The 12502-nt window shown below is 38.8% G+C and overlaps 1 protein-coding gene across 1 annotated transcript; it reads right to left on the reverse strand.

The window, feature by feature from the left end:
• Positions 1-9417: 9417 nt before the first annotated feature.
• On the reverse strand, positions 9418-11059 carry LOC147431229 (uncharacterized). The gene is made up of 5 exons (XM_086493643.1): positions 11033-11059; positions 10893-10935; positions 9800-9853; positions 9651-9723; positions 9418-9562 (listed from the first exon to the last, which is right to left on the reverse strand). The coding sequence occupies exons 1-5, from the start codon at positions 11057-11059 to the stop codon at positions 9418-9420; spliced, it is 342 nt and encodes a 113-aa protein (XP_086349769.1).
• Positions 11060-12502: the final 1443 nt, after the last annotated feature.

The raw sequence follows: 12502 nt of genomic DNA on the forward strand, positions 1-12502 counted from the left end.
AGAACCCTTAGTGTGCCATTCTCCATTGCAAGTGCTCGTAAGTCTTCGCCTTGTTTGTTTATGGTTTCTTGCAATGATACCAAGAGAAAGAAGAGGAGAATGACACTCAATGGGGTCCCAACCAACCCTTTCAAGGGCCCCCAAACCATTTTCAATGTGCTATTCTCTTTTGATTGCGTAAATGGAATGTACATATATGCAATACCTCAAGCACAAACTCTACTAACTTGAATGGGGAATGTCACCTTGGTACCTCTTCAAGATAAAGCACCACTATGAGAGGGAAAATCTAGAACTGCCACTATTGTCGTGGTTTAACAAAGAAAACTAGAAAGAGAAAAAAATTTGTGAGTGGTAATAGAAGCAAGAATGCACACAAAAATGGTTTATTGGTAATATGCGTGGTAATCGGTGCGGCAATATATATGTGACTATTATCGCATCTATTACAGTGCACATTACCACATATAGTATCATTACTGCCACGGCTTTTCAAAAATAAAGATGCTCATTTGGGCCACCCAATTTGAGTATCTTTATTTTTGACCTGCATGAGACACATGAAATATCAATTATATTTTGAAAAGTGTAAAAGAAAAAATCAAACTTTAAAATTACAACCCATACCTTACCTTTATAAATTGAGGCAAAAAAGAACAAAACTTTAAAAAAATTACAAATGAAGTCAAATTTTCAATTGAGTTTTATATACAAAATATGAGGGTTTTTTGTGCCACATTTGTACTCGTAGAAGAGGAGTACATAAAAATATATATCTATCTTATTCCTCTTTATTATCCTCCTTGTCCTTGTCCTCAATTGCATACATTGGATCTCTTTTACTCTACACCACTCAAAAATAAATTAGATAAATCAATAACCCAAATTAACTATTAATACAATATTCATTGTTTACACTTATCGCTTGTAGAGTTTTGATCACTGAGTCAAATTGCTCACGAGAGATATGATGGTTTTCCAACAACATTGCCAAGTATCAAACTCTGTGTCTCTCTCAACATGACCATCTCTCTAGTAGGACTGCTCAGGGTGATGTTTTCCTAAGTTTACAATAACCTAGAAAGTTTCATAAGCTAAAACACCTTCTTATCCAAACTTGCACAATAAAAAATAACTTACATACTTATTTTTCCAAGCCGCTTTGTCTCCTGAACTATAGTGCGTGGGAGTTTGCATGACTGAGCTTTGTGCTATTGACTATGGGATGAGCCCGTTGCATATTTCTCGCTCTTTTCTTGCATTGGCCACTCCCACTCTGCATCTACCATTTTGCCACCATGATAGCTCATATCTAGATTTGCAACCTTGTTGGCCGCTACACATTATACACTTGATTACTTGTTTTTAAAAAATGTTTTCATATACCCCACTAATCACTATGCCAAGAAACACTGATTGGGGACATTCAAAAATAGAGCATGCAACACTTCCTCGATGTAGTGTGCATGACTGGGCACTTGGTCTTTGAATTATATATAACAATTATTATACGTTGAGTGTATAAAAATCTGCAAGATGGCACCAAGATGCTCTGCCCTGTGCATTCCCAAAGTCAACCTCCCCACCATACTTTACCCTGTAGGAGCATCCATGCGTGGTTGGCACGCACGTGTTAGTGTCCTCATTGTCTACTGGTAGAGTAGTATGCTCCAAAACAAGTGAGATCGTCCCTTCTCCACCACCAAAACAAGCATCCCAATAGGAGCCCCCATTACTCTGCCTATCATGACGCTTGCTACCCTGGAGATGAGCGCCATTGTGCACTGCTATAAGACACTTGTCGAGAAACTATGGACTACCAACAAGGCTCAAGAAAAGGAGGAGTCAAATGGAAAGTTGTGGAGCCCTATGATGCAAGGGGGTGGGTCCCTACGATGGAAGGAGTGTTGGTCAATAAGAAGGTATGATAGAATTTGGTGCCGTCCTTGCAAGGATATAGACGTATGGAGTCCCTCCCTGACTCCCTCATGGTGTAGTCTGTTGTGAAAGACCATAGGCCGCAAGGTGATGTGGAGTGTAGTGGCCAAACACTTCTTGCGTCAAATGCGGGTACTCCTCACATAAAGGTATTCCACGCTGCAGATCCGGATCTACCACTAGTTGAGGAATCTTTGTAGATGCACGGGAATTTCTAAATGCCGTAATAGATCCATGTCTGCAAATAAGTAAATATTACTACGCTCACCGCTCACAAAAAACTAGCTATGTAGATAAACCTAAATCCATTGTTTAGATGTACCGCTTCAAGGCTCGGGTCCACTGGAGGTGATGTCCACCCTGGATGGACGCCCACCTGGGATGTGAACCATCCAAAGGAAGAGTGCGATGAATGCTTGCCACAAAATGGTCTCTCATCTGACATCTATAAGAGATTCATTGGAAGTATTAGGACTTAGAAGATTTTTACTCTCCCTATACCTAATCTACATACCTCTACATGTCTACACCCAATCCTCTCTCTCAACGTCTCTCTTTCTCTCTCACACCACCTAATTTTTTCCTAATTTCTGCACCTTAACATCCCTATCTACACCTTAACATTAAATAATCTATACTTTTCCACCTTAACATACACCTAATCTACACATAGTTCACAAACAGACATTATACACACAAGCTCTATCATACAAACACACACACATATATATATACATACACACTCCTATAGATAGTATATACACACACATATATATACATACACACTCATATAGATAGTATATACAAGCATACTTATTGCCTACATACATGTATATACAGGCATACACACTTGCATAAATACATACATACACAATCACTCATATAAATACATATCTACATGCATACACATATACTATTAGACCTAAGTAGGAGCTAGTAGTGCCAATAGTCTAGTGGCACCTCTTTAGATATCATCACAATCTTAATTGTGGTAAAAGCAAGGGTACATTGTGGTAATCCATACATGAGTGGAATGAAGAACGCAATGCCATGATTAAAAAGGGACTATACCCAAGAGGAAGCATTCGACCATCAAATGCTATGCTCCTTTGATTACTGCCTATATACCTGCATATACGCACACACATACACATGTATACATAACTACATATATATACATGCAAACACACACACACACACACATGCATATACACCCCCCCTCTCCTTCTCTCTCTCTTTTCCTCTCCATCACTCTAATTATCTCCCTCTTTCTATATATGCCTCTATCTTCCCCTCCATATATATACATGCATATCCCCCCTCCCTCCCCCATACATCTCTACTTTTCCACCTTACATACACCTAATCTACACATATTTTACATAGAGATGTATATTAGATGTATACACACAAGCTCTATCATACAAACACACACACACATATATACATACATACATACACACTCACATAGATAATATATACACGCATATGTAGTGCCTATATACATGTATATACAAACATACACACTTGCATAAATACACACATACACAATCACTCACATAGATACATATCTACATGCATACATATATACTATTAGACCTAAGTAGGAGCTAGTAGTGCCAATAGTCTAGTGGCATCTCTTTAGATATCATCACAATCTTAATTGTGATAAAATCAAGGGTATATTGTGGTAATATACCCTAAGAGGAAGCATTCGACCATCAAATGCTATGCTTCTTTGCTTAGTGCCTATATAGCTGCATATATGCACACATATACACATGTATACATAACTACATATATATACACATGCATACACACACATATGCATATATATACACACACGCATATGCATATACACCCCCCCTTTCTCTCTCTCTTTTCCTCTCCATCACTCTAATTATCTCTCTCTTTATATCTCCCTCTTTCTATCTCTGCCTCTATCTTCCCCCCCATATATATACATGCATATCTCTCTCTCTCTCTCTCTCTCTCTCTCTCTCTCTCTCTCTCTCTCTCTCTCTCTCTCTCTCTCTCTCTCTCTCTCTCTCTCTCTCTCTCTCTACCATTTTCTCAATATTTACAAACCCATTTACTAATTTTTCTTTTTTTTTTTTTAAATGATGATTTTTGTAGACATTCATTTAGTCATCACTTATGGTCATTTTTTCATTTAGTTATTTTCTTTTTCACTAAGCTTACTTATTTTCACTCATTCACTTAATTAAAACTCAAACCTACTATAATCAAACAATCTCTCTCTCTCTCTCTCTCTCTCTCTCTCTCTCTCTCTCTCTCTCTCTCTCTCTCTCTCTCTCTCTCTCTCTCTTTCCATTGTAGTGTAATAACATCTGTCAAAATGCTTGTACAAACCATTCATACAAGAGAGTTCCAAAACTAAAAAACCTAATCTGATGGACCCATCAAGACATGCAAGTCTTGCGAACAGGCTCACAAATTTCCAATACCAATCCTCTTAGGATTCTAGACACTCCTATCTAGGGATAGGTGGAAAATAGCTCTAGAAGTTGATTGTTACCATATATATGTGGTAGTGATGTGTGTGAACACACTAGGACCGCCGGGGCATTTTTTCCCTCTTTAGGAGGTTTTTTCCCCCGAGCATTGTATATACGCCCATCACTCTAGGGCTATATATCTTTCCATTTCACACTAAGTAACACACTCTCTATTGTGTGCCTTGAGCTTCCTTTGTCTTCTCCAAGCTGTGTGCATTTCTCTGCAACCTTAATTCCAACAATTGGTATCAGAGCAGGTTATGTCCTCCTGGGCTTAGTCTTCAATTGCTCCAGCGCACGCCTGCTCACTTTCTCCGCGATTACAGTGAGGTTTGGCGAGCGTTCCCAAGTCGAAAAATATTTCTAATTCGGGCTCATTTTGGCCTCCGTTTTCATTACAGGCACGTCTACACATGCAATTTTGTCATTTTGTGCAGAATTTTTGTCAGTGCCGATTTCTTTATAACATGTGTCTTACAGTCTTCTATGGTTTGTGCTATATAGCACGTGTTGTTCCCACTTCGTTTCTCCTATTTTGGGCAGTTTTCACATCAGGTGCAGTATTTACCATGGCTGACAACAACACAGATGTCTTCAAGATATTTGTTGCTAAGGACAGGTTGGATAGGGACAATTACCCTATGTGAGCTTATATGATGCAACACGTTCTTGTGTCAAAGGGCATCTGGAATATTATGCAGGGCATTGATGTACGTCCTGGTTATGAGGATGTAGGCGATGTTGAGGATGTTGCAGGTCTTGCTGCAAGGATTGCTACTATTAGAGTTGTTTTTCCTACGGCAGAACAAGCTCATTGGGATGTAAAGGATGCGCAATCTCATGCATTGATTGAGTTTTCGGTGAAGCGCACCATTGTTCCCCACATCCGTTCAGCAAAATCTACAAAACAAGCTTGGGATATTCTAGCAGGTCTTTATGCAAGCCGTAACGAGGCTAAAATTGCTTTGCTACGGAAAGAGCTGGAGTCAAAGATTATGCATGAAGAAGATGATATGGATACTTTCCTTGCTAGTGTCAAGGATATCAATGAGCAACTTATTTCTGTTGGTGGTGAAGTCATTTCAGACAGTTCCCTTGTGCATATTGTTCTTGATGCCTTACCAAATTCTTACCAGACTTTTGCTAGTACTTGGAGACTTATGACCCAAGGAAATCCTGAAGTTGTCAATTTTGATGCATTATGCACATTGCTGTTGCAAGAGTCACTTTCCAAAAAAAACAGGACAAGACAGTGTGCAGTTGAACACGCTTTTATTGCTTCTCAAAGAAAGGGTGGTAACATCAATGAAGCCACTTCTTATGGTTCTGCTGCGAGTGGAAAAACTTATATTCCTAAAGCTTCTGCTAGCAGCAATTCTTCTGGAAATTCTGGTGATAAGGGCAAAAATAAAATGCGTTGCCGTTATTGTAAAGCTAATGATCACTTGATCAAGTCATGTCCTAAGCTGAAAGCCAAAGAGGCTAAGAAGAAAGAGGGTGGTTCCACTACAAATGCTCGTTCCAATACAAATGCATCCATTGTTGAGTCTTCTGTGAAAGGAGACTATGTTGCTGATGTTGATGCAGAATGGGATTTTAGCGCAGAGTGCACTTACAATCCTGCTGTCCATGATGCATGCTTGTCAGTTGCTGCAGATTCACATGTGTGGTATTTCGACAGTGGTGCTACAAAGCACATTACCTCACATCATGAATTGTTCACCTCTCTCGAGTCTGTCTCTCATGGGAATTCAGTCACTTGTGCCAACAATGCCTCTTACTCGGTTCAGGGAGTTGAAAAGATTGTTCTTACTGCTGCAAATGGCAGTTCCTTTGTATGACAAGTGTATAAGCTCACTTTGTATGACAAGTGTGGAAAAAATTTTGCAAATGTTTTTGCAAATTCAAGGGCTATATTAGATGCAAAACATTGGCATGCACGTTTTGGTCATCTGAATTTTTACAGTTTGCTGCGTTTGCAGAAATCTGATATGGTTGCTTCTTTGCCGCCTCTTGAAGCACCTGTCAAACATGTTTGTGAAGGTTGTATTTTGGGTACGATGCAGCGTTCTAAGTTTCCAAAGGATGGTTCAGCTCGGGCCACATGCAGGTTGCAGCTTGTGCATATGATGTTTGTGGGCCCATGCAAACTCCATTCTTGGGAAATTACCTTTACTTTGTGACTTTCATTGATGATTACTCCAGGCATGCATGGGTATTTTTTCTTAAAGCAAAGTCCGAATTTTTTACGTGATTCAAACAATTTTTGGGTATGGCTGAAAATGTCTCGAAATGTACTATGGGCACCCTCTGTTCCGATCGAGGGGGGGAGTATATGTCTCATGAATTCAATGCATTTTTGGCTAGTCGTGGGATAAAACACCGATGTACAATGCCTTATACACCTCAGCAAAATGGTGTTGCTGAGAGGAAAAACAGGTCACTTACGGAAATGGCACGATGTATGGTGAAAAGTCAAGCTTTGCCGCATTCGTTTTGGCTTGAGGCCATCATGTGTGCCACTTATGTACTAAACAGGTGTCCTACAAAAGCTTTGCAATCTATTAATCCATATGAAGCATGGCATGATAGAAAGCCTTCATTGAGCACACGCATGTTTTTGGTTGTTTGGCATATGCTTTGGTGCCACAAACACAGCGCAGAAAATTGGATGATAAGGCTGTCAAATGTATTTTTCTTGGTTATAGTGTTGAAAGCAAAGGTTACAAGTTGAATCATCTGCAAAAAAAAAAAAAAACATATTTTGGATTCACAGGATATAGTGTTTGTGGGAGATTCTGTTCAGCCCTTGCTGTCATGTACTAGAGACAGTAATGTAAGCTCACAAAACATTTACGACACTTTGTTGCCTCTTTTCGGTGGTGGAAATATGAATGTAAGTTCCAATGAGGCAAATGTACAGCCTATGGGGGTTTCTGAAAATGTTACAGATCAACCTATTACTGATGCAGATGTACATGATGTACTTGATGAGGAAAGGGCAGAAAATGAGCAGGCTAGAGGTATGCCAAAATGGCTGGTGCACAGTTTGCGTGACAGTAAATTGGATGCACCTTTGTCTACTCATTCAGGCTCTTGCCATGCATCTTATGCATCAGATTGTTATGCTTTGGCTGTGTCTAGCTTACATGATGTTGAGGAGCCTCTGTCTTTTGATAAAGCACAGAATTCAAAAAATTGGATGGCTACCATGCAATTAGAATATGATGCACTTATAGAAAATGACACATGGACTTTATGTGATTTGCCTCCTAGCAAAAAAGCCATTGGTACAAAGTGGGTTTACAAGTTGAAACGCAAGCCGGATGGTGAGATCGATCGCCATAATGCTTGACTTGTTGCAAAGGTTTATGCACAACAAAAAGGCATAGATTATGAAGGGGGGTTTTATTTTTGCGAGCTTTTAGTTTCGAGCTTTTACAATTGGAACTATTTTTTCGATCTTTTAAACCCAAATTTTACACCAATGATATCTTTAAATATCATTGTATAGTGGAAAAACTCAAAACCTTACATTACAATCCTTCAACTACCAAACACTTTTAAGATATATGGAAGCATGTATATACTTATGCAAAATGAAACTTTATAAAAAGCACCATTTGTATGTATTTTTGAGACTATACTTAAAACGTGGGCTCCCACATGGGATTTCTTTCACATAAACTCTTATTTCCATCACTTTAATGATTTTGTTATCTCACAAAAATCAACACACAAGCCAATGGTGTCAACATAATCTAACTACAAAAGAAAGCTCCAATCAAAGTCATCTCCACATCATGTGGCTGTCATGTACCAAACATGTGGCCATCATGTTCCAAACAAACACAAATGAAATATCCAAATGAAATGTGTGGAGCATACCAAAATGCCATGTCAATGTCATATGGCTGCCGTGTACATAAAAACATAAATCAAAACATGAAGATGTGTACTGTCAGAATAGAGTTTCCTCAACCAAATGTGCATCCGCAATCAACATTTCACAGGTCTACATGCAATATCGGTCAAACATCTTTCATAGAGCACATGATCTAGCTCTAGACACATGCAATGCCTCATATCTTTCACAGAAGCTCGGCCCAAACCACCACACCCCGCAAACAAGTCCAAAACATAGTCATGAGGCTCTGTAAATGTTTCCAGCAACCACCTTACCATATAAAAAATAAATTAGAAACCGAATGCAAACACATATATACCATAAAATTCACTAGTATCATACTTTGGACTAGTCTTACCGAAAGAACAAAGAAGACCGCTCTGCCCCGCCTCTAAGAATAACACCATCAATTTCAATGGGGAAGACTACATCATCTATCATGTAGCTACAATCTGTTGGAAACAATCTCTCGGCAATTTTCTCCCCTGCCTCTCTATCATAGTGTGGCATAGGATGGCCAATACGATACCAAAGACACATGGTAAGATCAAGTATCTGCATGAATAAAAAACTCAAAGAATGAATGGCATAGCTACAATGTTTTTAGTTAGGAAATTAAACTATGAAACCAAGTTTGTTATCTCACCGCCTCTCTAGTAAGTGGATGTCGATATGCCTTCTTATTACACATGAGAGTCCATGTACGTAAGAGCACAAGTCCTACCCTAGTTGCATCTGCAATAAAATCTCCAATATGCTCGGCCATGCACATGGTGACTAAAAACCCCTCATCGGCCAAAAACTCACGAGCAACATCCATGCACCCTGTCACTAGACCCCTGGAAAATGTGTTCCACTTGGGAACACTCATTCCCTCTACAAAAGTGAATGATGACATGTAAGAATACAACCATAGTTAGTTGTAGGTACTAGTCCAAAGAAAAGTTACTTACCCAATGGGATTGGTCCTAGACCATCCACAAGAAAACTTGTAGGAAAATCTGCAAAGATAAGCCTAGCAACCTCACGACATGGCACTAGTCCAAAGAAAAGTTACTTACCCAATGGAATTGGTCCTAGACCATCCACAAGCAAACTTGTAGGAAAATTTGCAAAGATAAGCCTAGCAACCTCACGACATGGCACACCATCTTTGCTATATAGATTTGTATTTTGTGTCGCAAAAAATTTGTTGATGCTATAAGAAAACCAAACATGAATTATGTTCAAAATCATAGAACAATGCAAGAAGAAAATGCAAATAAGTAAGCACTATGAAAATCTACCTATCAAGGGAAAACTTATCAATTTGTGATATATCCACAAGCAAAACATCTACAATAGTTTGGTGATGGAACCCTGCAAGCATTATCCAAATTAGCTTTGAATTAGAAAACATGGAAGACAGATATACTAACAATTTTCTTAAACTTACCAACAGATCGTGTGATCGCCCTTCTCTCCCAAGCCTCTCGCCCAAGTGAAGACTCTGCAACAAACAAAGTAGTGTGCACCAATGAGGATGTAGTGAGCACATTAGAAGAGGGTGCCATATGGGGTATAGTGGTTCCCAAAGAGGACATGCCAGGCTTTGTAGATGGCACAATGGGAGGCATTGAAGAAGGAGTGGATTTCCTTGATGTACTTGGAGACTCCATTTTCCCTTTACGCTTCTTGAGTACATTGCTTGCTAGTGGAGTACCTTGAGAGCCACTCTCAATGGTGTTTTGAGTAACTCCTTAGGAAACGGGAGGGAGAGACTCTTCTTGTGTCTCTTGTAAGTACTCATCACTCTCATTTTGAAACCCTTTACTCGACAACCATATAGCACAATATCACATAAATTAGTACTAAATTAAGACATATAAATTCTCAAAATAAAAGAGCCACTAGTGTTAAGATACTTACTCTTACGTAATTCAAACTCTTGCTTTGGAATAACTCCTAGTGGATAATCCAACCACCAAGGACAAATCTTGGCTTCCCATGTTGTCAGATTCCTTTCAATCAAAGAGGGAGAAAACATTGTATTCTCATCACTTACATCAATCCACTCTCTAGTGAATTATGGGGCTTCATTCAATTTCTGCGCCTCAACGCATTGCATAACCCATCTACACAATTTTTAGAGCATCATCCACTTTGAAAAGCATATAAACGGAATGGTATAATAAATGTCATGTATCCAAAAAAAAAATGTCAGAGTCTCCTTTGTATGGAGAATACTTTTTCAAAATAAACCATAAACCCCATCGTGGGCTCCCACAAGGGATTTAAGCATTTTCAACATAGACATTATACACACGCGTATTGTCAAAAGAACCATCCACCCCATATCGGGCTTCCACAGGGAATTTAAGGATTTTTTGTAAACACAAAATGATATTTCATCATTCTCAAAATGACCCACTGTCACCAAACCATGGCAAAAAAATGAAATGCTCTTTTTTTGCAAAGAGTGCAAGTGAAAGATGCAAACCTGTAAATCACTCTCTTAGCCGACAACACAAGCTCCGGCATCTTCTCACTAGAGTCGAAAGACTTTACCGCATCCATTAGATAAATAAAAGCCTACATACATAGTAACAATCAAAAAGCACACTCAACTTGATCTTGTGTAAATTAAAACATTTCTATATTCTTTTAAAAACAATGGTCAAACGTCTACCTGCAAAATATGATTCTTCATGCTCATCTTGTAGAATAGGTCAAAAGAATTAGGAAGTTGTGGACCTTCTACTTGCATCCTTTCAATCATAAGTGTAGCCTCCCCATGCAAGTGAGCCCAATAAGTCTCCTTTTTCATGTAACTTCTAAAAAGCTTGTAATCACCAAAATGAAGATATTGTGGATCCTTAGACTTAGTGAGGCTCATGAGGTGCAAAATTATCTTCTTTCTACAAGCAATAAGAACAACATATCACTTAATCATATAGAAAAACAAAATGGAATGAATACAATTAAAAATGAGAAACTAATAGCTTCAATACCTCTTAGGAGTGATTTTAGAGCTTGTCAAACAATAGAGATTATCTCTAGTGATCTTTACCATTCCAGGTTCATCCCATTTAATGCTAAAAATCAACTTGAAGAACTCATCACCATTAAGAGGATTGGCGATTGACAAGTAATTGTAGCTCCTATCTTTCAATCGTTCCTCTTCTACCTTTGTGGCCTTGTCCAGTCTCTTCTTCTTCTCAACATCATTTAGTCCAAGTGCATCTAGCTTTGCTCTTTCTTTGGACATAAATGCAGTGAACTCATCCTAATACAAAACACTGTATTGAAACCATAATAAATTTTTACATTAATTACCCAACATGTAGAGTAGGTATCACCTTCCACACAAGTTGAGATATCAATCCACATGGAGTGTTGTACCATGGTGCAGCACCATGGTAATACCTTGCCTCCACAGTCATCTCCACCCTAGCCCATTCTCTCATATCAGGTGTCAATTTTTGAAGGATTGAATCTTTATTTTCTATGCCAAATCTTTGAAACATATAAACTTCATGAGTGATGTTTGGCATGACATGTGCCCTGGAAATGCTGCAGAAAAATTGAAAACAAAGAGTTGAACACAAGCATTGCTTGCAAAAAAATGAGAGTCAACATGCAATTAACAAAGTTACGTATTGGAAGTGTCAAGTGCAAGAAGCAACTCTGCTTCTTTTGCTCTGGACAACTCAAGGAATTGGCAATGAACACTAACATGGTATTGACCATTGTCCGAGTACTCTATCACACACAAAAAAATCATCATTTGTAAAAACAAAGCTTTACAAGAAAAGAGTGAAAAAGGTGAAAGATCTTACTATCTTTAATTCTCTTCCAATCTGTTTTTAGCCTATGGTTGCCATCCCATACCAAAAACTTTTTTCCTACCATTCTCTACCAAGTGATCTCTCGAACTCAGCATTTCTTTCCCTCCAAAGTGGTCCCCATTCCTCCAAATCCGCTACGGTCATGAGAATGATATCTCCTCTAGAATCCCCAACGGACACAAGGAAATGCCCCATAGTTTCTAAATACCCAGCAAAATCAAATGAGGAAATGAGCCATTCTACATCATCTCTAGCAAACCTAATAGCCTCATGCACCATGAGTCGACAAAGTGGAACCGGAGGAGGCAATG

This window comes from Adiantum capillus-veneris, chromosome 21, assembly GCF_014529385.1.
Source record: "Adiantum capillus-veneris isolate H3 chromosome 21, ASM1452938v2, whole genome shotgun sequence".
In the NCBI taxonomy this organism is placed as follows: Eukaryota; Viridiplantae; Streptophyta; class Polypodiopsida; order Polypodiales; family Pteridaceae; genus Adiantum; species Adiantum capillus-veneris.